This window comes from Pleurodeles waltl, chromosome 3_1, assembly GCF_031143425.1.
Source record: "Pleurodeles waltl isolate 20211129_DDA chromosome 3_1, aPleWal1.hap1.20221129, whole genome shotgun sequence".
In the NCBI taxonomy this organism is placed as follows: domain Eukaryota; kingdom Metazoa; phylum Chordata; class Amphibia; order Caudata; family Salamandridae; genus Pleurodeles; species Pleurodeles waltl.
In genome coordinates this window covers 1,826,636,418-1,826,662,755 of record NC_090440.1, presented here as the reverse complement: position 1 = coordinate 1,826,662,755, position 26,338 = coordinate 1,826,636,418, and the positions used below count along the sequence as shown (strand labels likewise).

The 26,338-nt window shown below is 42.7% G+C and overlaps 1 protein-coding gene across 1 annotated transcript in view; it reads right to left on the bottom strand.

Moving 5' to 3' along the window:
* Nucleotides 1-26,338, bottom strand: part of STAT4 (signal transducer and activator of transcription 4) — a 522,693-nt gene that overhangs the window by 337,032 nt on the left and 159,323 nt on the right. Inside the window, exons 9-10 of the mRNA XM_069225876.1 lie at nucleotides 24,248-24,406; nucleotides 8,162-8,254 (exon numbers count right to left, since the gene is read on the bottom strand). Of these exons, the coding sequence (XP_069081977.1) occupies nucleotides 8,162-8,254; nucleotides 24,248-24,406 (252 nt within the window). The remainder of the gene's footprint in view (nucleotides 1-8,161; nucleotides 8,255-24,247; nucleotides 24,407-26,338) is intronic.

The following is a 26,338-nucleotide window of genomic DNA, read 5'->3' as shown; positions in this document are numbered from 1 at the left end:
TAAGTGCTGGTGTCCAGCACCAGAAACCACAAGCAAAAATTAAGCACCCATTTGAAGACTCAAACTGAAAAATAGCATTGATTTGAAATCCAGTGCAGTGCTTAGCATTAGTTTGAGAACTCTATACAGACGAGGCACTCTGCAGGAAGTAGAAGGAAGCTGGTGCCACTTTATATGTAGGTAAGGGGATATGGAAAGCCTTTCTTAATTACCCCTCTGTTTCTAATCCAGGCTCTGGAGCTGAAATACTTCCACTACAAGTGACAAAACAAGACAAGATGGGGAAATAGTGTCTGGGATTAAGCTAGTTTGAGAAACTGGAGTGACTCTCCTGGAGGTGTGAGAAAATGGTCTATCTGGGAGGGATTATCATTTGGCAATTATTTGTACTTGATTTTGCTACATCAGTGCATAGCATATGGCAGTACATACCAGGACATTCTTCTGTGTGTGCCCGATGCTACAACAATTTAGGAGTCTCTGGTGTGGTGCTGAATGGATCAGGTCTATCCAGACAGTAAGGAGCAACAAGGTGAGCATGAGATCAGTTCATCCGAACACAGATGAGTTGCAGGGTTGGGCACGGCTGAATTCTCATTGTTATTATTTTTAAAGCTGACATGGTGTTCCTATTAGAGCAGATTCATAACCATAGAGTGTGGTTGTAAATGTCAGTAAAGAGACAAAGATTGTATCTGTTGCCCACCCAGACTTAGGAAAACTAATTGCATTTAAAAGATCCAATATTGGATGTAAATATCTTTCTATACCTGAAAGGCAAAGATCCAGTTAATTGGGTTAGGGATAGTGGTTGGATGATGGAAAGATGTCTTTCCAGTGGCCAAATTAGTGGGTAGATCATCAAAACTAGCACTCAAGATTGGATCTGTAGATATTCTGACTCAAGACTTTCTCATGAGACTGGTGCTGATAAAGTGATGCAGGATTTGCACTCTCTAAATTGCCTTCCATCACTTTGGGCTCTCCTTTAAAGTACAAGTAAGCTTGTGGATTATTATATATACTCTAATACATTCATATTGAATCAACAGTCAGTGTTACGCAGATAGCAAACAGTGTCCAATAGAGCAATTTGCATCATAATGCCTTACCACAAGCATGATCAATTTACCACTACAAGTAGATTATTGGACAGGATCTCATGTTCATGATCCCATGTTCACATCTTTTTAAAATGAACCCCTTTGGATACTACATAGTTGTAGGCAGGATTTGACCATGATAGTCTTTGAGCTGTGGATAATCAGTATCAAATCATTTTAGTTTTGAGATCTAGCACTCAACATCGAATAACAGCATCATCCTGTAAACATTCAAGTTAAAAATGCCTGGGACCACCGAAGTAGCGATAACGAGGATGTATTATACCAAGAGATATTACTGATCATGAACTTGCTTTCTGGTTGACGCCATCTCAGTGTCTTAGATGAGTGATGTATTTGATATAATGACTCTCTGGCAGCTATTTTACATATTTTGGACATGAAGTATATAGATGAAAACAAAATTAAGCTTGACCTTCTGCAATAAATGGTGGTACTGTGGGCTGTAATCGTGGGTGGATATTGACTGCAGACCATTCAATTTTGTAAAGATTTAGTGAGGCTTTTGTAAACCATGTACTGCATATCCCAACCTCTATAGACGGCAGAGTAATATGAAAACACTGGCCACTGAATCTCTAAATACATGTGTTTTGTTTTATGTTTTGGTTTTTGCATAGCCCTAATGCAACAAAAGGATTCTTCAAGGTGCTGAACGGTAATGGGAGGGAGGGAACTCAAAACACCAAGCAGAGATGATCAAATCATTCAAGTCCATACTCCTGACAGAAATAGATAGGTCTGCAAGATTGTATCCAATGCTCTAATATCTTTCTCACGATGGAGAGGCAAATTGATTTCCAATAGTAGGAACACTCACACTGCAGAGGGTTATGCCCATATGTTTTATACCAAAAAAAGCACATTGTTAGAAAGTTGTAAAAGATCAATGTTTGAAGTCTGCTTGGGAGGAATGTTGTGTCCATCTTTGAAGCTGTATTTGACAGCTGTGACATTCAAGGCCTTGAAGACTAGGCAGGAAATTTGAAATCAAACCTTTCTTTGAGTGGTTATTTATATGCTGAAGTAATGACAAGACCTTCTCAAGTTGGGTGGTAACATTTTGCACTCTGTAAAGTTTACTCTAGAGTTTTTGCTTTAGGCCCAATGTACACTGATGATGTGGTCATGATTCCGAAGGGCACAAGTATCCTCCAGAGGCAATGTAGGCACAAAAACACATTCTTGGCTACAGTATTAACATATATGGAGATATTTTTGTGGGATGTGACTCAGGTATTTCTGACTCAGCAAGATAAAGTTGGGGCACCCATGGACTGAGAACAGATTGAGGTAAGTGCCCTAGAATCTTCATGACTGATGAGCAGGATCTCTTTTCTTTTCCCCAGACAAGCAGGTGCAATTGTTAGCTTTCTGTTATTGCACAAGAGAAGCAATCATACAAAGGCATGTGTTCTCTAGATGCTTTGGGATCCTGATGTGGAACTTGGCAGAAGTGGGTAGTCCATATTTGGTTGCTAATGATCGTTGTGAGCCAAGGTCATATAGATTCCTAAGCAGGCTGGTGACAAGAAATAACTTTGGAGTAAATTGATAGATCACTTGAAAAATGTTAGATAAAAACAGATCATACTTTCATTTTTGTGCCAAGATGAGAGAAATTATTGAAACCCCGGAACATAATACCCGCCAGTCAAAACTTGGCTCTAAGACAGAAAATAATGATACTATAATTCACCATTTCAAAGGTCTAGAAGAAGCAAGGCAAATCTCTAATAGTGAACAATTGTTCAGAGTAGTTCTTCCATAACAATTTTGAGGAGGTTTTTCTACCTCTCTGAGACCTTCGTTTAGAAACAAGCACTAAATTGTAAACTAATTACCACTTTCAAGATTTACTTGATGAGTGGTAAGACAGAGATCAGTCTATGGTTTGTTAGGACCTCACGGTCAGCTGTTAGTTGCTTGAGGAGTGGTGTATTGAATGAACGTTTGAGATTTTGGGGGTCAACGTCTAACATAAAGGAAGCATTGATATGCCTTGTCATGATCAATGCAATGTTAAACTGACCAAATGTAATGACTTTTTTTGCATTACAGGGGTCTGACTGTGAGGTAAGCCTGAGTTTGTTAATAATCTGGTTGAAGGCATCCTCTCAAAAACATGAGTAAACCTGCCCAAAGATGATATGTTGAGTGAAGGAATGTTGATATTACCCTGGGGGAGGGGAGGTCATACCCTGACTTAGGCTGGATAATAGTTTCATACTTTTCAACAGTGAAGTAAGAGATCAGATCATTGCATAACTTGTGTGGGAATATTGATAAAGTAAGTGCAAAAGTCTTAGATATTTGCTAATTAAATAGCTTTTTAAAATGACAGCAGAGCCACTCTAAAACAGGATAACCTCCAAAGTCCTGACATCACATGCATGAGGCCAGTTGCAATAAGCTGGAGTATTTTTAGGAGTAACTTAGGGCCTGATTTAGATCTTGACAGTGTTACCGCCAAGCTGCGTCAGCGGAAGGCCCGAAGAGATTGTCAAGTCGACGGTGTTCCACCTGCCGTATTTAGATGTTACAGTTCTGCAAGTGGTGCAATGGAGAAGGATTGCTGATGGAGGGAGATGGCGGTGGGATCCAATGGACTTCGTACAATGGCAGTGGCTATGGCATAGAGGTAAGTGACACACACAAATTGCACGTTAGCCTTTTTGTCCCACTGCACTACACGCTACAAAACACACCACATACACACCATCATCTATTACAATTCCAAAACAACACAATCGTACATGCTGAAAACACACACTTACATTCATAACACAACACACACACCATGGACATTGTACTCACATGCGACACAACCAACCAACTAACACAACTACACACATCACAACGTCCACACGTAACAATAGCATTTACAAGGATGTGTCAAACAGCAACACAACTTCCACAACAACATCGATCTCACATGCAAGTGACATACATACAGACACAACCACACCATCTAATTCAGCCCACTCCCCCTCAACCAGCCAATCCCCCACATACACAGACAGTACTGAATCACATTCACAACTGATAGCACAAATCTACCATTACAGGTCCCCTTGCAATGCCTACACTTGGACACCGTTGACAAGTGTGATTTCACTGTCATTGTGGTGCCAGTGTTCATTTGGCAATGAATAATGACACCACAAAGGCTGTTGTGTATGTGTGTGTGTGTGTTGTGCCAGTGTGTCCCTCAGCCATGTGTGACAAAATTGTGACCCTGGCATATGCATGTCACAGTGATTTAAAATAATTACTGTCACATGTATATGGCTGCAGTGGTCCTGACCTCTTGTGAAGTTCCCACTCAACTTACCCTAGCTATGAGGCATCTCTACCTTCGAGTCCGGCGATGGGGGAGTTGTGTTTTCTCCATGAGTCGGTTGCAGCAATGAGGACAGGTGTTGTCCAGTAGTGTCCAGTTGAAAACGGAGGTGGAATCAGGAAAAAAAGGGGAGTTTTCACCCCATTACCCCTCAGACCACCAACTCAGAAGCGAAGAACGAACCAACTCTTTTTGCTTGGCGGTAAAGCTCATCCAAATGTGCATGGCGGGAAGGGTGGCTGGGCTCCCGCCGACAGCCTCTTTCCCTAGCCCCCCATCGACGCGGGAAGTGTTTCTTGGCAGACGGCAATTCGAATGAAGGCTTTCTGCTCTGGGACCGCCAATATCTAAATACGGCGGGTGGATCATCACAGCGGCGGAAGGGTTTTCAGTAAAAAACTTGACAGTGGGAACATTACCACCAACATCTAAATCAGACCCTAATTAGATGAAAGGGGAAGTCAAGTGGAAAAAGAGTCGCTGTAGACAGTTTGGCCCTCCTAGAAAACTATTGCCAACTTCCTTAATGAGGTTCTTGTTGGGTATGCCTGGCTACGCCATGACCATACAATCAATTTAAATGACTGCCACCCAAGGACCTGCATCCCTAGTTTATTGGAGGCAGTGCTGACAGCTCTTTTACAGAAGCTAACCCTCCAAATTACAGACATGGGCAACTCTGACCGATTTACTGCCTACCATATCTGGCCATAATTTCCAAGTGTGCAGGACCAATTTCGGCCCTTTTTGTTGTTAATTATACTCTAGGTCTACGCAAGGCTGACACAGGCACAGAAAACCATCAATTACATAAATAAATATTGATAAAGATGGTATGAGTGTCCTGGCTCAACTGATGCTCTCAGTAACAAGCCACAGCTTGTTACAATGACGTGGAGGTTAACTAGTCAGACTGGGGTGGATTGATTCTTTCTTGTAGGCCGAAGCCAATGTGTTCTCATCAGGGTCCACTCAGATCATCTGAGGGGTACCACAGAATTTGACTGTCATCAAGCATTTTTAAAACTATCATCTGCCACCTGATGGCCGTTATGCTCTGGTCTGGAGATAACAGACAATGCCAGTGACACTCTGGTTGTCATGGAACACAAAGCTGTAAACTCTTGTCGTTTAAAGTCAGTCTTTGGTGGGTACTTCATTGCATTGGCTACATAGAAGTGTGAAAACCTGAAATTAAATATATACACACCTGGTTAACCCCCACTCACCCCCTTGGTAGCTAGGCATGAGCAGGTAGGCTTAACTCAGACAATGTGTAAATTATTTGTACCAACACACACAGTAATATAGTGAAAACACTACAAAATGGACACCACACCAGTTTAGAAAAATAGGCAATATTTATCTAAATCAAACATAACCAAAATGACAAAAATCCAACATACACAAGTCAAGACAGGAATTTTCAAAAGAATGAGTCTTCTTCTATACAAAACAATGTAAACTATGATTTTACACAAAGTACCTGGTTAGCGTCAAAAATAAAGCTGCACACGCGAGCGTGCACCAGAAAAGGCAGCGATGCATCGATTCCTTCCTCGCAAGGGAGGCCATGCATTGTTTCTTCTCCGGTGGGGTTGGCGATGCGTTGTTTTTCTCCCTCGCAAGAGAGCGATGCATCAATTTCCAGATGGGGCACCTCGGATCCGCAGAGCCGGGTTGACTTCGGTGCCCAGAGATGATGCGTGGAAAATCTCCACTAAGCAGTGACACAAATGGACCTGGGGTGTAGCCTGCATATCCTGATGAGCAATTCGAGCTAGAGTGGAGGAAGGAGTGGTCACTTACACCTAAATGGGCTATGCCTGCCATCACACACTGCAGTCTCCAACCCCCTGGTGTGTGTCTGAGGCCTAGCCTGGGCAAGGCAGGATCTTGTGAACAACAGAGAGTTTCCTTTGAAGTTTGCCTACTTCAAAGGCAAAAAGCGGTATAAGTAGTGAACCCAGCTGAATCCAGGTGGTCTTCCAGCAGGGGACGGGGCACTGCTACCGCCAGCAGAACACCGCCAGGCCGTTTTATTTGTCATAATACGGCTGGCAGTGGTCTACTGGCATGGCGCTGCTGGTGGTAACAGCACCACCTTAACACACTCTGCCAGTATGGCCACAGACGGATTTCCGCCCTTCTTGCGGCCAAAAATCCGGCTGTGGTCATTTTAGGGCAGACAGATGTTAGCCGCTGCGACAGTCTTTTGGCGCCTGTCGCCACGGCGGTAGCTGGCACTTACCACCAATGTTTTAATGAGGGCCTAAATGTTTGCATTAGATTGGCATTTTAACATAGACACATATGTGATGTTAAATGTGTATTATTCATGTGAAGATTACTCAAAGTTGATGTGGGCCTTGTCCGTTTGCTCTTTTCAAAATGGTTATCATTGGTTGCCAACTTACTTTATGACAGGGGAACTTTTATTTCTAGGCAAGCTGAATTTCAATGTTATTCAACAGTTGGATATGTTTTTACTTTCTCAAAAGAAGAAATGTTTGTTTAATCATTTTGGAATCTTATAATTGGTAGTAAATAGAAGACACAGGCAGAGTACAGGCTGGTCCAATGTATTAAGCTTTGTTACTGAGAAATGTACATTTAAAGGATGGTCTTGAGAATCTAATGAGCTCAAGATAGTATCTTTTCACACTAACCTGATTGGATCATTTTATAAGAACTATGTGTAAGTGTAGCACAAGTTTGAAGTGTGTGGTTTCAGCTACTGCAGAGAAGATTGAAGAGCAGAACACATGGAGAGAAATGTATATATGTAGCTTACACCAGAGTTGGCTACACTCTTTGCGGGAGAACTGACTACTTATTTTTTTCTTTGAGTCAATTGTAGGATAGTTCGTCCACCTACCTATATGACTAATTGATTTGAACGTCATGTTAACTAATCCATTCATATGTTGATTATTGATTGAATCTAAATTGATGATTTTGCCTTCTGTAAACTTTTAACCTTTAATACACCCTTATGGTTTGAAAACGTAATGCTTTTTTGTATTCTTTGTGGAGACTAATGTGCTTCATACTATTTAAAATCATTGATTTATTGAACAGCCTCAAATTCAAATTTACATTTGTCAATATCACTTTATGGGCCCAGAAATCTGCACAAAGTAAAGCGCCAACGGAACTTAGAAGGCAAGCTGAATATATTTTCATTTATTTCTCAGAGGAACCTGAGCAACGACTGTTTGGGCGCATGGTACATTTCATACGCCAGTAGTTTGTGTGCTTTCATTTTCTGTGATAGAATCGATATCGAACCATCGTGACTGATGATACAGGGTCATGGCTATCAGTATTAGAGCAGGTCGTTGTCCATCCTTTCTTATTTAGAAGATAAAAATACTTGTGGGTCAAGCCAAAGCGAACTTTGTAAAGGGCACAAAAAGCAAATAAACAACTCACGACTCATGGAACGGTCTAAGGAAAATTAGAGTAGTTAACTGCCCCCGTTTTGCTGTCCAAACTTTGAAGATTATGACAGCGGTAGAGCTTCAAAATGCTCAGTGTTGTCACATAGTTAAGCAACATAAAATAGGAAAATTATGCGTTTCGCTCTGGATAGCTTACTAATTTAATGTTATACAAATACCACATAAATGTGTACATGTGCACTTCTATTTCAAGAGGCAGCACTACATCCAGCATTAGTGTGCTTTCTTACCGTATTTTTGCATTGAATTGTACTCCAGTTTTCAGCACCATCGGCCGCTGAGATTGCGTTGACATGGAGGGTTGCCTTTCTACTATTAATGAGCTGTTGTGAAAGAAAATAGAAATGTAAATAAAAGAAGCTGTGTAACACTATTTCCCCTAAATTATTTATTACATTTAAGCATTGTTCACTCTGTACTGAGCTAAGGATTTACACCGGAAGCTGAAATTTGAACATCCCAACTTTTTTAGCTCTTACATCCATGGAAGATCCAGCTAACCTCCATACTCTGCCATTGTGGTCGATGTTTCTGTATGGAACTGAAAAAATGTGCGAAAGGTCCACTCACTTACTGAATTTAAGGTGGTGACTGTCTATTGAAGAGGTTTAATAGTTCTTGTTTCGTTCTATTTGCATGGGACAATGCAGTGTTCACTCAGTGGGCTGCACAGGATATATTATGTGTCCCCAAGGAAGGAATATGAGAGTCACAATCAAAGCTGCTACAGCTATTCGTTCAAAGCCTTATTCAAACAAGTACTGTCAAAGCCAATAGGGCTTGGTTTAATGTGCCAACACATACATTGTTAGCACATTACAAGACAAAAAGGAGAAAGAGATGAGAGAGAGAGCTTTAGCTATAGAGAAGTCTCTCACACAGTTTAACGTATGGACTCGAGTGGAGGTGGAAGGATATATAGAACAGCCAATAGGATTGGAGTGGAGGTGGAAGGATACACGGAAACAGCGAATAGCATAAGAAATTAATACTCCATTGGTCTGAGCAAGATATGATTGACAGAGTTTCAAGCTAATAGTTGAAATACTCTGGTCAAAGAATTTCTATGGTTGAAAGAGGGAAACTCTGTGTATATTGTTGCAGGAGGTCTGTTTGACAGCTGCATTCTCAAAATCCAGAACTAAAAAGGAAAATTTGCTTCATATTGAACTGGGGTACAGAAAACAAATCCATTTTGAATGTGAGGTCGGTTTGATTTCATAAACATGAAAGGTATTACATTTATTTATTGTTTTTCTGTAGCGCTGGTCTGTCTAGAGGGCTCAACATTTTTTACACTAAGCAATGCAGATTGCACTGTAAAACATGAAGGAGTGAGCAGATTCAGAAAATGTCAATTAAATAACCCAGAAAATGGGGATATGATTAAAATGTAGAAACCCTTGTTACTGGAATGCTGAAAAGCATCTTGTCACTGCACTCTCACAACATCACAAAAGATATGAGGATAATCAACAAAATAGAATCATTTTAAGAGCCTTCATAAGGATGATCCTCCATTTAGTGCAGGTACAGACAGAATACATTCCAACTACAAGAAGCAACAAAAGAGAAGTAATTCCTTTTACCACTGAGCCTTTATAAATTGGGTGACTGAGAGCTGGAGGGAAGAGCCAGAATGAAGGTATAACCTCTTACCAATTTTAGTGATTACTGGCAAAAAAGATGAGCCAATAGTTAGCTTCAGCCCTAGCATCCAAGTGTGACCTCTTTAAAAGGGTTTTGCTGACCTCTTTCATCTATCCTGTCAAGACAGTGTCAAAAGAAAACAGCTATTAAAGAGGAAGGTGAAAACAGGAATGAAAAATGGCCCAGACAATGATTTTAGAACCCTGACTAGACATACATCTTCTGGGGAGTCCAGCGTTAGGGAGGTAAGCAAGGAGGAAATGACTCCTCTTCCTTAATCAATGGAAGAACTGTGTGAAGAGTGTAAAAAAAGGGTGAAAGCTTGTAATGATGCTGCATGAAATAGGAAGAAATAGGAGACAATCATGAATGGCCACATTATTCTCACAGAAAATGAGGCCGAATTGTCACAATCATCTTGGTAAGGGTAATGGTCATTTTGTCACAGGGCGGATTGGTGAAACTGCAGATTGCCAGGAAATGATCCCTTGATGGGGTGGAGCCTTTAGAAATAAATTTTGAAATAAAAGGAGTTTAGCAGCAATAAGACAATCAGTAATGCCTGAGAAGTTTACATTTAATTGAGGCTTGCAAAGTCTGATGTGTGTGTGTTTGTGTGTATGACAACACGTTTTCAAATGCAATTTATATATTTTTACATACAAAGGTGAATGGGTTACATCACTGTTTCTCTTTTATTGCTATACCTAACCTACCTCCAGTGTGCCCTATTCTGTAAATGACATGTATTTGCTGTTTGCAGGATAATTTTTGGTGTTTTCTTAAGCACTGTATAGTAAATGCTAGCAGCTTCAAGGAACCAAGGGCACAGATTAAAATGATGGGCCTCATTTAGAGTCTTGCAGAGCGTGAGTACACAAATCTGCAGTGGTTCTGTTCTGCCATACTTGCCATTCACCAGCTCTATTTAGAGTTGACAGTGTTTACACTTGTGGAGCTTCCACTGAGCCTATCAGTGTAAACCTCTGATCTAGCAGTCAGTTTGCCAAGGGGATGCCAAGTTGCAATGATGGCTGTCCCACCCTACTAACGACAGGTCTACAATCATTCATTGTCCCTGCCCGAGGCATGGCAAATACAGGTAGGAAGAACATAGAATGTCCCCAAAACACAGGGAGAAAGCTCTCTGTGTGCTAGGCCATTTGTGTTTTCTATTTAGAAAACAAACTACTGCTTTGAGAGTTTAGTTTCTCAAAAGAAACACAGTTCCTGAGTGGGCGCTTATAAAGTGGTGCCAACTCAAGAAGCCTACAGTGCTTACAAGTGGGTGTTGTGGCTCTGGCTGTCCTTAAAGCACACAAATCTCAGTCAGGCTTGTGGTAATTTGTAAATATGGCAGACGGTTCACTGCCTGTGAGGCACAAGCTATGGGTTTCGACCCCTGGCTGATCTGTCGACTGTCCACCAGGTTCTAAATGACTCCCAAAGCATGGTCTGCAAGGTTATAATAGGCAGGGCATTTGACTTATCAAGTGAATATGTTGGTGTTTGTGTATCATCAGTATCAATGCTTGGTCTTGTTCATCTATTTTGCTATCACTGTATATGATGTAATCATAATGTAAGAACAAAGACAGATGATGACTGTAGGAAAATGGACAGAATGGATGGACCCTTGTCTCTTACCACAACACATTCACGCTCCAGTTTATAATATGAAATGTTATTACCAGGGCAAAGACAGAAGTGGAGAGTTATTAGAGGCTCTGAGGTTACAGCAAGTAGGGAAATGGGCAAAGTACGTTTAATCGGTGACCCCAAACTGAGACTACAATAATGTAATTTATATATGGGTACAGATATTATTCTGATAGAAATACAAAGGCAGCTTTGAAGGCTATGGCCATGGCTGCAATTTATGTAGAATTCTAGTGTTAGTGTGCGAGGTAATAAAGCTACCCTGACGTGGAGTATTTAATGGACATAATTAACTTCTCCTGAGTTTCCCAATTTAGAATAAAGCCCAAAATGTTGAAGCAGTGTTTACCACAGTGATTACTGTCTTGTCTTACATTTATGTCTTATCATTTTATCCTGGTAGATTTCTTGTTGGTATTTGTACAGCTTGAACCTCGCTCGTGGCAATGGAGAACTATACAGTGCCAGTGGTTAGGATTATGATCCACCCTAGGGAAGGGTGGCATAGTAGCCAGGGAAAAGTAAGGGGCTTCGTATGTATCCGATTAAGAGTTCTTTGAAGAGGTGAGTAAAATAACTTTAGATTGAAATGCCATAAAATTGTTCAGAAAGCAAAATGTATGATATAAAAAACCAACTACACAATGGACTCTTTTCGTGGTTTTAATTTTCATCCACCTACGTCACTAAGCACATGTTGAATATGATGCACGTGAAATGCCCATATGTGAGCACTACAGCGCAGTTTGATCACAGGTGACAAAAGTCCCATGATGCATTTTCTGCACTTCAACCTTGATTGTGAATCTGGCTTTTAGATTTTTACCCATGCATGTACTTGCTGATAATTTCTCAGCGAAATGTTTTTCATGTTATAATTTTAAAAAGAAGAGCACCAAAGTGAGTCCTTCAACAGCAATGTATTTTAGGTAGGGATTTTTTTTTTTTTCCATTTTATAACTGATTGGTCCGCAAACATGCCACGTTTCTCCATACACACGCTTAACTGATATATTATAGCTGTGAGTAAGCAGAGAGATTTCCATATGTATTCTTTATTTGATTCATGTTGCATTAGTCTTTTGTAATCCAAAGTACCAAGCAAATATTGTTGAAGAACCTAAGGTGAATGCTGCAGAGAAGAACTGCCCACTGTTTTGAAAGGTAATTTGACCTGACTGAAATGATACCTGATTTTAGGCTATTCAACACAGCAAGATGGGACAGTAGAAGGAATTTTAGTTAAACAGAATATATCTTTGCATGTCAAGATGAAAATGTCTCAAGTGAAGGACTGAGTAGATAAAGAGAGTTCTCTCGTTAGGCAGAGTAGCATTGATCACTGTGTTTTACTGTGCTATTGAACCTTTCTGAAAAAAACATATTTCATTAGAGAGCTATCATTGACGGGACACTTTGGGCCATATTTATACTTTTTGACGCACAACTGCGCCAACGCAGTTGTGCGTCAAAAAAGTTTACGCCGGCTAATGCCATTCCAAAACGCCATGCGGGCGCCTTATTTATGGAATGACGTTAGCCGGCGCAGCTGACTGGTGTGCGTAAAAAAAAATGACCCACACCAGGCAGCGCCGGCGTAGGGGAAAATGGAGCTTGGGCGTCAAAAAATGGGGCAAGTCAGGGCTGAGTCAAAATATTGGCCTCAACCCGATTTGCGCCATTTTTTTTTACTCCCAACCCCCATTGAACAGGAGTCATGCCCCCTTGCCCAATGACCATGCCCAGGGGGACTTATGTCCCCTGGGCATGGTCATTGGGCATAGTGGCATGTAGGGGGGCACAAATCAGGCCCCCCCTATGCCACAATTTCTTTTTTTAAAAATTACTTACCTGAACTTACCTTAAGTTCCCTGGGATGGGTCCCTCCATCCTTGGGTGTCCTCCTGGGGTGGGCAAGGGTGGCAGGGGGTGTCCCTGGGGGCATGGGAGGGCACCTCTGGGCTCCTTCCGAGCCCACAGGTCCCTTAACGCCTGCCCTGACCAGGCGCTAAAAAATGACGCAAAAGCGGCTGGACGTCATTTTTTTTGACCCGCCCACTCCCGTGCTCCATTTTTGCATGGGAGTTTAAATAAGGCGCACATGCCTTGGAGTCATTTTTTAGACGGGAACGCCTACCTTGCATATCATTAACGCAAGGTAGGTGTCCACGCTAAAAAATGACGCTAACTCCAAGATCTTTGGCGCTAGACGGGTCTAACGCCAAAGTATAAATATGGAGTTAGCTTTGCGTAAAAAATAAACTACGCAATTCCGGCGCAAACAGAGTATAAATATGCCCCTTTCTGTTTTGTGATATTTAAAGTTGCTGTAGCCGAGTTCCTAAACCTAGATCTTCTTGGCTCTAAAGTAAGGTGTGCCGGCTGAAAGTCAAAGCGCGAAAAAAGCGGTCCTTTTGCACTTCATTGAGCAATGGGACTCAGTCCTTCGGGTCCAGAGAAAACAAGCAATACTTGTCATAAGAGGTGGCCAGTATCCCTGAGGCTCTAGGTCCTGACAAACTGGCCTTACGACAATTGCATTTACCTAAAGCAAGCTTCTGTCACTCAGTCCCTTTCAAACCAGGAACGACTTCAAATGTGCCTGCATTGGTTAGAAAGTAGAAAAACTCATCTGGAACAAGAACTGCATTTCTAGGGGGTTTCCATGTTTATAAGTTGCAAACCTTGAAATTAAAAAGTTAAAAAGTAAACATATAAAATTGCATTTTCAGTCTGTGCCTGTAAAATGTTGAACATTTTCCGGTCTTTCTTTGACTGACTCCTATATGAAGAGGAGATAAAAATCTAAACGTTCAATCGATTTCTAGAATGATTTCTGTGAAATTGTGGATGTTATTTGCAGTACTTATGGTGTTGATGTTAGGTTGAATGTCCCTTTTAATTCGAATTAGAATATGAGCTAATGTAACCAGGAAGCTAGAATGTGAAGGCCTTTACTTCTTGTCGGGACTATGTGAATCCCTTGTAATTTGGGCTTTCTACATTCTGAGATGTTCAATTAGACTTTGGTGAGAAGGATGTAAAACCACTAGGCCGGTTGTAACTCACCCGCTGGTGGGGGATTTTGACCACAAGCCATATTATGTCTGCCTGCTCTGGATTGGAGGGTATCTTCAGTAAAAATAAAAACAAGCATTTGCAATAAGTCTCACGTTTACTCGAGTTAAAGCTATCAGCTTTGTAAACTCCTAACTGGACTTTTCTTGCCACATAAACTGAAAGTCACATAAGCGAGCCAACCACCATGAGCGCAAAGCAAACACACAAAAGGGAACAGAACTTCGCTCGCAGTGAAACGTATTGGCAAAAGAGCAATTATCCATGTTACCGGTAAAAGTGCAATTATCCATGTTACAGGGTCGATGTCATGCAAAGTGCTCTATTACTGTACAGCGTGATCGCGCTACCTACAAAATAAAGAGAAAATCAGTGCAGAAGCCATACTGAAAACATAGAGCCTCGTATGTTTTCAGCACGGGCTAAACACCGGAAAGGCATGACATAGGCATGCCTTTCACTAATTAAATCAAGCTAATTTTAAAAGGTAAACCCACGAACCAAACAAAGTGATGGGCTTGATATGGGCTTGGTTACAAGCCGACAGAGAGATTACACCAGGGATGGAGCGCTTTGCCACCCTAATGAAACATTCCTGATGCGCTGAAAATGCTCTCCCAGTGCGTGAGCACAATTTAAGTATTTTCATGTCCAGGTTTGTCTGAGCTCCCACGCTAACTGGAGTGGACCTTCTGCAACATTGTTGCTAGGGGCCCTATGATGGATGGGTCATCAGCGAAAGGTTTCCAAAGGCACAGCCGGCTAAGGCTCCACTTTTAAAACCATGCTATTCACCCACATCAAAATGAGGCTGGGAAACCACAGGTTTGGAAGGCAAGGCATCAGAGGCAGACGCTCCACAGCTGTCGAACAATACAATTAATCCTGCCAATCCTAAACTTAACCCCTTAGAGGTTCACCTACAATGATTTCAGAATGTGTAAGCGTGCCTTTCACTTGTTATCTACAAATCTGATCACATAGCTCTTCAGTTTCATAATTTCCCAGACTTTAGTTAGAACAGATGTTTGGAGGTGCTCTGACCTGCTTTTTAAATTTGTGACGGAATCATGCCCCTCCCTCCCCATTTATGCTCCACAATCTTTCATGCGCTCTTTGCTCAACACAGAAAATAGAAAAGCTGAAGAGGCCGTCCAGCTGCGGTTCCTCCCTTGCAAATTATCTGTCACTGCCCTTTAGAACACAACTTCACCGTGCTGTCGTTAAGGAAGATATTAAATAATTTTGCCAAGAGGGCAACGCATTGCAGAGTTCTCATTGAGACGTGGAAGTTGCAAAAACGTTGAAAACTCATTCAAGATTTTCTATAAAGTCCTAGATTAGTGTAACAGTGTGATTCGGATCATTGTATCTAAGGGCGCCCACCCCTTCTGACCTGTTTGCTATGTCCCTGTGGTTGTCTGCCCCCCAGCCCCTCAATCAACAATTTAAAGTACTGCTGCATCCCAGTGGAAGCTTGGAACCAAGGAACTGTTTTTGTATCGCTTTATTTTAAGTTTTGATCCCTTTATCATATTTGAACCATGCCTGAAAAAATCCTTAGCAAATACTTATTACTTTAACTTGGATTGGATCTTTAAGTTTTCTTTATACTTTATTGTGTTTAATAGAGCTGTTACAGATAACATCGAACATAGTTTTTTTAAATGATGAGCCCAAACATCCAAAATGAAACATGCTTACCTCAGTTATCTGGAATGTGAATCATTGTCCAACGTGTTGATTTCTCACAATTTCAGTCAGCAGTAAAATTTTAAATTGTGTGTGTCTAACATTCACTAAACAGTCTTAGCAGTACCGACATAACTTTCCTTATCAAAGGAAAGTGTGGCAAACCTTATTTCTTTTTGTAATTTACGAATTTCTACAAACTGTAGTTTCATCTGGTAGTCTTTGTCTTGTCACTCATAAGGATTGAGAAATGTGCGAAAGAGAGGTTTCCAGACTCCAAATATGGTGAATATCCAATGCTGAAAAAGCACTTTCTGCCTTTGGAAATGTCCATTTATTTCAGGGAGCGATTCCTGTGGTGGGACCCGATAATAAGGAGAAGATGGAGGAGGAAGAAAAACAAATGGCCGGCCAGCAGTAGAATGTATGTAGGGAAGCCTTTAAATTCTCAACTGACTTTCAACGGACTGAAGGAGAGAAAGGCCTATATGAAACGGAAACAAGAGTTTCAACGAGTCCTGGAAGAGAAAAGGATGGTTCTTGCATAGAAGATAATGAGAATGGACAATATGAGTTGGGAGCGTCCATATCATTCGGGATTCTCAGTAAAATGTATTCGGAGGTCTAGCAGGAGCGTGATGTCCAAGATTACTCTAAGCTCTTAATTTTCTCAGCCCAATAAACTTGAATGTGGGAGCACCCCCAAATTGTGTGTAGAAAGTCTTGCTTTCCCACATGATATCGAAGACAGGTCTGGGATTTTGGCTCTACCCATAATGTGCAATCTATATATATCGTAATGTACCATATGCACAATTTTAAATGGGAAACGTCCTAAAAAAACGCATCCTAAACAATGCCGACATTTCCCAAGCAAGCGGAACAACGCTTGCCTAAACAATGACTGCCATATACCCTGCCTTTACCAAAAGGCAGGGAACGGTCTAGTGGATTGGGAGAGGACGCAGTGAGGTAAGTGGGGCAGGGTTTGGGTGTAGTTTTTAGGAGTGGGGATGGATTTAGGGCTTATGGTGGGTATGGTGGTCGGGGTAGTTTATTTTTAAGGGGTGGGGTGGGGACAGGCTAGTTTATTTTTTAGGGGTGGGGAAGATTTAAGGAAGGACGGGAGGAGAGCAGAAAGGATCAGGAGGGGGCATGGTGAGGTAAGTGGGGCTGGGTCAGGGTTTGGGGGTACTTTTTCAGGGTGGGCTGGATTTATGGCTTATGGTGGGTGGGGGAGTTCGGGGTAGTTTATTTTGTAGGGGCGGGGGTTAGGGACGTTTATTTTTTAGGGCTTAGGGTGGGTAGGGGGTCGGGTCAGTTTATTTTTTAGGAGCAGGAGTGGGGGGTGGGGAATTTATTTTTTAGGGGCAAGGGGACAGGTTTAGTGTATTTTATTAGGGGCGGGGAAGGCTTAAGGAAGGGCGGGAGAATGGCAGAGAGGAGAGGAGGAAGGATCGGGAGAGGATGTGGTCAGGTAAGTGGGGCTAGGGCATGGTTTGGGAGGTTCGTTTTTAGTGGCAGGGTGGATTTAGGGTTTATGGTGGGTGGGTCAGCGTACTGTATTTGTTAGGGGCAAAGGTGGGAGGGTCTGGGTAGTTTATTTTTTAGGGATTATGGTGGGTGGGGGGCCAGGGTAGTTTACTTATTAGGGGCTGGGTAAGATTTTAGGGCTTAGGGCTGGTGGGGGGTGTTGGGGTAGTTTATTTTTTGGGGCAGGGGTGGGTGGGTTTGTGGTAGTTTATTTTTTTTAGGGCTTAGAGTGGGTGTGGGGGTCGGGATAGTTTAGTTATTAGGGGTGAGCGAAGGTTTTAGGGCTCAGGGCGGGTGGGGGTGTCAGGGTAGTTTATTTTTCTGGGGTGGGATGAGGGGCATTGGGGTAGTTTCTTTTTTAGGGCTTAGAGTTGGTGGGGGGTCGAAGTAGTTTAGTTATTAAGGGTGGGAAAACGTTTTAGAGCTCAGGGTGAGTTGGGGGTGTCAGAGTAGTCTAGTTTTTAGGGGAGGGGGTATTTTAGGGCTCAGAGCGGATGGTGGGGTCGGGTTAGTTTTTTGTTTTTTAGTTAAACAGGATCCAGGGTTTTGGGGGGAGGTTTTTAGGGGTGGGTGTAGTTTTGGGCCTCAGGGGGGTCAGGTGTTGGGGTAATTTTTTAGGTTAAGGGGGGATTGTATGACACAAACACACATGCCGTTTCCACATATGCCTTTACTGAGTATGTTTTTTACAACAAAATGTGCTGTAAAAGCATGCATGGTAAAGGCATGCGTGGAAAGACGTGGTCACGGTTCCAACTGCGTTGTTAAGGCAGGCGTGGTTCAAGCATGCATGGTTGTGTCATACAACCTTTTAAACTGAATTAAGCACAAATGGGACTTGATAGCCACTTCCCTGGGGTGCATCAATGCAGCCTCTCAATAAATATATCCAGTTTCTCCCCGATCTTGCTCAGGTTACCAGGCGTGTTGTAATTCAGTGTTTGATATTTGAGGGCGATTGCTCCCTTTTTTATACCTTCTTGCAAAAATATTCCCTCTAAGGGAGTGTACCCTGATACTCTGGTATCTCGTTGCCCAATAGCCCTTCTGCTACCAATGCATGCCTCAATTGTGAATATTTGAAAAATTGGGAAGGATGTAAGTTGTATGCTCTACGAAAGGTCAAGAGGGGTTTGAATTCTCCATGTTCTGGGATGTCACCAATAGTGGAGATATTCAGGTCCCATGCCCAAAGCCTTGTAGTTTTCCTATTTGTTTAAAGCCATGTACACTTCCATAGCGGTGTTTCCCTGGTGATTTTTTGGTTTCAACCAATTGCTTTTGTAGCTTTTTCCCACACCGCCCTAGTTACATGGGTTGCTGGAAGCAGCTTCTGAACTCCTTTACCTCCATATAGGTAATGTATGTGGGAGCGGGCTTCCAAGAGAGCCCTTTCCTGCCTGTATGAGGGGTGATCTTTTTGTGATCTTGTGGTGTATAAACCCAATCATTGATGGGGATTAAATGTGTTTCCCAAAAGTGGTCTTCACTATCTGGGAGGGTGATTCCCTCTATTGTAGGGGTTGCACTGTAATGTTTTAAGTTATATTCTTGGATGGCCGCTCTTCCATATCTAAGACCTCACCTCCCAGTTGATTTTGGTAAATGTAGCCTGTAGTATTGGATAGTATATGTTTTTGAAGGGCAAATACTAATTGGGGAAAGGTAATCATTTTTAAAAAAAGAGCTGCGTGTCCTAGCAAAGAGAGGGGGAGGTCCTTCCATCGTTCAGCTTCCTTTTGGACGTTTCAGACTATTCTCCCAAAGTTTCGGTTATAGCACATCTCTCTTTGGGATGCTACAAAAATTCAGAGATATTTAAAACTGTCAGGAGTCACTATTAGGTTTCCAGATAGAAATGGCCGGTCCATTGAGCGCCTCTGTGAAAACAACACTGATTTGTCCCAGTTGATCTTATAGCCTGAGTGTTGCCCATACTCTTCAAGTGTTTGAAAAAGCACAAGAATAGTTGAAGTAGGCACTGTTATATATACCAGGATGGCATCTGCATAGAGGGAAATCTTCTGCCCCACTTCATTTATTAGTTGAGACCCAGAATCCTTTGATGCTTGGGTGGTTTCGTATCTTACAGGCCAAGGGTACTAAAGTGAGCACAAAAAGAAGTGGAGGCAGGGGAGGGACCTGCTGTGTCCCTCTTCTAAACAGAAATTCAGAGGACAGTATTCCGTTGACCTTTAGGGCCGCCACTGGTTCATGATATAGGACTGCCACTCAGTTACAGAAGTTGGGCCAAAACCCAAATTTAATCAGTGTTTGTTCTAAAAAAGGCCAGTGCACAGTGCCAAAAGCCTTCTCAGCATCCAGGGACAGGAACAGGTGAGCTGACCTCCGTCCTTTACTACCACCAGACAGTTATGCGTAAGGTGCAGGTTCAGTCTGGTGGTACGACCTTGCAAAATCCTGACTGATCTCTATGGATAATGGGCGTGATGACCTGTAACAGTCCTGTTGCCAATATCGTAGCTAAAATCTTAACTTCTATCTTTTATAGCAAGATTTGGCTGTATGATTCGCACCTCTCTCTGGGTTTGCCCTCCTTAGGTATTAAAGTAATGATGGCCTTTCAAAGATCTGGGGCGAGTTTGTCTTTTCCACCTGCCTCCTGGTAGAGGTTCAAAAGGTGAGGTCCCAAATGATGTACAAAGCTTTTGTAAAATTCGGCAGGAATACCATTCGGCCCCATGGTCTTGACTGCCTTTAATTTGGAAATAGCTGCTTGCACTACACTGAGTGTGAAGTCTCCTTCCAGGGACTCCCGGGACTCCACCCCCCAGTACTGGGGTAGGGACGGCTGCCAAATATTGAACAATATCAGTGGATTCACTGAGGGGGCGAGCTTCATAGAACGACTTGTAATATTAAGCAAATGCCTGTGCAATCTGTACATCATTACTATGTGTTATCCCCCCCTTGTAGTCTATGATGGTCCGCACCAATCATGCTACCATTTCCTCTTTAACTAAGCCATGCAAGGAGCTTCCCTGCCCTGTCCCCTGCTTCATAAAGGGAGATGCACCCACTGTGATTTCGTGCCAGGGATTTGTTTCAGCTCATTACTTCAGACGGACCTATTGCTGTTCTTATCAGGACTCCATCAGAGCTGGGGCCAATGTCCTATTGCAGCGCTGAACCACTGGAATGACATGGGGCAAGTGTTTGTAAAATAAAAAAAAAGGGGGGATGTGGGACAGACTCCCCCCGACTCACAGTTACCATGCTCCCCAGTCCGACGCACTCTCTGTACCTAGTGCTCACCCATGGCAGTGTAAGTTTGCAGGCTCCAGCATCCTGGTGTTATGCCAGTCTTTCACTGGTCTCTGGGCTATATAGTAGGATGCTGCTGTATTGCTCCCGTGGCCAGTGCTGTAAATTCTGCTGGATTGGTCAGGGGGTTTCACATGACCCCCAGTAAGGGGCCTCTGTCTCAGGCTCTGGCCCCTTGACCTGTGAAATCTGAGCTGCGTCATAGCTGAGTGGCCTCAGCCGTCCACATGGTTCTCTGCAGGGAAATGGGTCAAGCCAGCCTCCAGACCACATTGAGGGTCATCCATGACTATTTAGTGTGCGGGGCCCTAAGAGGAGCCAGAGGGACCCAATGTCTGCTGCGGGGCGCCTCTGCTGATCTGCGCCCGATGCAGAGGCACGGTCCACCCTCTGTCTGTGCCGCCAACGGCACTGCAGGGACCGAGGAGCACCACACCTTTCTCCTGTAGCACGCCTCCATCCTCGATCCCTGTTTCTGAGCCGGAATAGTCAAGGCCACGTTTCTGTCACGCAGCCCCTATCACCCACACAGCTCCCGAGGAATAGCAGGCCCGGCCGTTGGGGACTGTTGGAATACAGCTGCATCAGTCTTGCATAGGATGCCCCAAGGGAGAGCTGTCTCTTTTCTCGTTGGTCGGCGATACTTCAGTCACTCAGAGCCTAGCGGGCACAGAAGCAGTGGGAGACCCAGTGGTGGAGCCGTTTACTCCACCCACATCACCATTGTGGGTGGTCAGTTCTCAGCCAAAGGACTCACAAACTTTGTTATATGGCACTCATGGGGCCCAGAGTCATGAGCTGCTGGTATGGAATGGTTGCTGCGTTGCTGGAGTCACTGAAGCATTTTATGATGCACTCAATGAGGCAGGATTAGAGTCGGATCTATCTGGCACTGCTGGAGCTCACAGAGAGTGCAGCTTCCTGGCCATGTTGTTGGCCAAGCCCTGTGTTTGGAAATACATTGATTTCACCTCCCAAAGGCAATAGTTCCTAGATATCACATTAGTAGTGCCATGGATATCTGGCTGAAGACTTTGTAACATAGTTGTCCTGTATAGAAAAAAATATTGGGGAGCTATAGTGTTAGGAATGATACTGACAGAGGACAGTGAGCGATCAAACATCAGTTCAGAACTAATACATTGATGAGGCTCTGATCAGAAAGTGATCAGAGTTTTATCAATGTATGGGTTTTAAATAGATGATTGAGTATTGAGTGCCATGTCTAACAAAGTGGGAAGCTAGGGTGAATACTTCATTGTAGTGACTGAATGGATGGATTAATGGCAGTAATGCTAGCATGTATGATTTTGGGGTAAAACTTTCCACATTTACATCAATATTTATTTGACACAAAGTACACAGACTCCTGAAGTGGAATAGCATAGCACCAGAGTATCCTGAAAAACCCACAGGACATTTGTTAAAATGGTGAATCAGCCCCCACCAGTTAAATCAGGGAGAAAAGAGAAACAAGGATATTCATTAAATGGAGTTGTAGGTAGGCTCCCAAAGTGTTGATAATGGAGGGGGTCTTAGAACAACTAAGGAGAAGACGAAAGGGGACTGCAGGATCAGAAATCCAACTTTTGATGTTTCCAGGCCCAATCTGTCATGAAAAGCCTCCCAATGTGGAGTAACACACAAGATAGCTACTGTGTCTGTGTGTTTTGTATAGGGAGTGTGCTCCAGAGTGAATGGATGCCGTGTCTGAGTAGGAAAGGCTGAAGGAAGGTGACCAAGGAAACTCTGATGTACCTCCAAAAGACCTTAGTGAATGAGATTTCAGTGACTGTATAGAGGAACAGATATGGAAGAAAAGTTGGTTGCTGCACAAAAGTACCTCACTTTCTAGGACAATCAGCATATAAAATCCTAAATACAATTCCCATCTTTGGTACTGGTCACCATGGAGTGCTGCTGAGAAGAGCATAGCTGCTTGCTTTAATTTTCCAGTAAGAACCTCAGAGATCAATGAGGGAAAGGCAGTAGCCACACAGTAGGACACTCAAGATGATGAGATAGTTGCCACTTTTGGCTCTGAAAGATTGCCTGTGCTGTCTGGTGCACGAGTGACAGAAGTTCCATGAAAAATCCTTTATGGCATGTTTGGGTTGTATGTCAAAATACTGGAGAAAATTATTGGCCTGCAACAATAGAGACTGGAAGATTTTGACTTGCAGAATATCAACAATGACCGTATACAAAGGGGAATGTAGACTTACTATTTCAATTCCACCTCTTAGCTTGACAATATTGTGAAGTTAATATCTTGCAATCTATTCTGTGATACAGCACCCACGTGTGTGCTGCACTTTTACTGTGCAGCAGCCCTGGAAGTTCTGGATGACAAGATAAGCCTCAGGGTAAAACCCTGCACTCAAGTACCATTCTCAAGGTATGATCGAGGTGGTGGTTGTGGAGATAATGGATGGATGGTGCCTGCAGCATGAAATGAGGAGTCCCTTCCTAATGCCACTAGGTGGCATGAGGATTTAGAAGGGTTTCATGTGAGAGGGGATTTTCTCCAGATCTGTTGATGCCAGGAATTGGTTGTTGTCAGAAGTGTAAACTAGCCTTGAGATGTTACTGTTAGCAAGTGTAAAGATTTTGAGAAAAGCCTAGGCATTGAATTCGAAACAAACATATTGTAGTGTTCACTGGAGACGTCAACATAAGTATTAATGAGTAAACTGTTGCCACTTCACTAGCATTTTTTGTTGCAAAATGTGCTGGACATTTCGACAGACATCTAGCAAGCTGAATGCTCATAATAAATATCAAATTAACAAGTCATGAGGTTTAATTTACCTGTAATCCGTGAATGGCCTCATTACCATACTACACGTGGTCTGGTGTTTCCAGACCTGAAATTACTGAGTCTAGAAACATCAAACCCAATATTGCCAGGTTCAATTCTGTACCTGTAACATTTGTAGCTGGCGATAATCATGGCAAAGTTACTGTCTGACTCTGTAGTTCTTATCCAGCACCACAGAGTGCGTGGACAAAGCTATTCCTAGTCTCAAACATGCTTTTCTTGTATGTCCCCATTTTAGCCCTGTGACCCACAGCAATTTGTGATTCCATTTGCCTCCGATTGTGCACAGGTGGTAATGGTTTCAGAATAGCTTTGCTTTTTTTAGGCCCTGAATTGGGTCTGACATGTAGAAATGGAGCTAGTAATACTGGGTCTGCATGTAATATTTATGTTTGTGGTATTTCTGTTCCTCATTACCAATCAGAATCAGGTATTTCAGACCATTGGTATCCTCGCACAAATAATGGACAGCCCTCCATCAGGCCCAGTATCGTTGCAAGAAAAGTTAGGTAGATAAGAAGAGTCGGGGTTTTACCTATTTCTGACCGAGTGACATGCAGATAACACAGTGGAAACCAAGTCATCCTTCTCAAGTTACCTTCGGAAGAGGTTGAAGATCAGGAAATTGACACGGTCCTCCAAAACGGGCTTCTGCAGTGGAATAGGATCCCCTTCATAAGTGATCTTGTTCAGCAGCTCATCCAACTTTTCCAGATACCGCCTCACTTGAAACAGACTCTCCGCCAGCAGAGTAAACCTACAGAAAGGTGTGCAACACAGCGTTTAGCTTTAATAACTGAAAGGTTAATTTTGTGTACTTCACTCCGGTGGAGCGATACACTGGAAACATTCTTGGCCCAGGCATCATGTGACGTGCATAAAAGGTAAGTTCAATGATTGTAAATATTTGGTCATTTTCATAGATTCAATACATTTTACACACCATTAGGAGTTGACCTGGAACTAGGGTGGTCTTCCCCCAAATGGTTTGCCTGCCTGTCTCCAATTTTGCTGAACTAAATATTGCTCTTAGGCCGGTCTTAGGATTCTGTGCACTTTACCACTGCTAACCAGAGCTAAAGTGCTTGTGATCATTTCCTAAAGCATGGTTTGATTGGTATATACCTAATTGGCATATTTAATTTGCCTACCTTAGGTGTGACTTATATGTAATGTAAGGGGAATTTAAGGCTTGGCAACGGGTTTTTAAATGCCACGTTGACAAGGCAGTATGAATTCAGGCTGCAACAGCAGGTCTAGGACATGTTTTAAAGTGCTACTTACGTGGGTTGTACAAGCAGTGCTGCAGGTCCACTGGTAACATTTACCTTCCAGGCCCTGGACACATGTAGTGCACTTTACTAGGGACTTGTAGGCAAATTAAATATGCCAATTAGGTATATACCAGCTTGCCTATGTAATTAAAAGGTAGGGCATGTACTTTTAAGTTCCTATGTCCTGGTAGTGAAAAACTCCCAAATTCATTTTTCACCACTGTGAGGCCTACCCCTCTCACAGGAAAACATTGGATATTACTTATTACCTTTAATACACTGTAATTCCTAATTGGGAGGCTGTAGATCTGTCATGTTTAGTACCTAAGGAGATGTAGTAATAAATCCTCTTTAAGATAAAATCAGGTTTATTGTTACAATTGTGAAAATGCTACTTTTAGAAAGCCACCATTTTCCTGCTCTTAGCCCTGTGTGCCTCCAGTCTGTCTCCAATAAACATCTGGGAAGGCTGACAGTCCTGGGCCCTTGGAAGTGGGCCTAAGGTGTTTTCTGCAGCTGAAATGGTGTATCACAGCTACTGTGCAGATCAGAACCGATGCATCACCTTTGTTGCGTGGATCAGAACTGCTGCACCAACCCCCTTGTGTGGATCGGAGATGACTCATCAGCTCTTCATGGTGGATCGATGACAGTGTATCACCTTTGGAACCACTGCAGCTTAGACCCGACTCATAGTTGCTGGTGTGTGGAGAAAATCAAAGCATCTTCGCTACTGCGCAGGAAGGATCTACTCATCGCAGCCACTGCGGGGATCAACACTGATGCACCACTTTAACATCCATGCAATCAGTACTACATAACTTTTGTTCAGCAGGCCTCACGGGATCCCTGTAGCCACCCCCAGCTCCATTTTGGTTGGCCTGAAGTTTTGATTTTGTCCTGGTCCGAAGTGTCCAGATAGCCCCAGTTGGCACTGTTTGCAAAATTCTGCCAACCACAAACCCAATTTCTAACAGGGCTGCATAAACATCAGGGATTTGCCCACTTCAGCCACTAAATTTCTTTACCTTGAGTGACTGACTTTTGCTCTTGTGCATGTATAGATCCACTTAAAATATAGCCCCCAAGAAACTTGAGAGCACTTGTATTATTTTACCAGTGATGGTTGTGCCTACATACAGTAGGGTGTCATTGCCTTCATAACTATCAAGACATATTTCAAAACCTGTACTATGGACGCATCATAATAAACCAGATTCAGAATATTTATTTATCCTAAGGGAAACAAGTACGAATCATTAAAACGGCAACAGTGAATATGCACTAGTATATGTTGAAGCCACACCCTCTTAGATTTGTGAAAGACATTTGCAGAAGTTGCTTCTGACGCGAGAGAAACATATAGTAACCAACTCATGTACTGGATTTGATGCAAGAGGGGCATCAGTTAACCC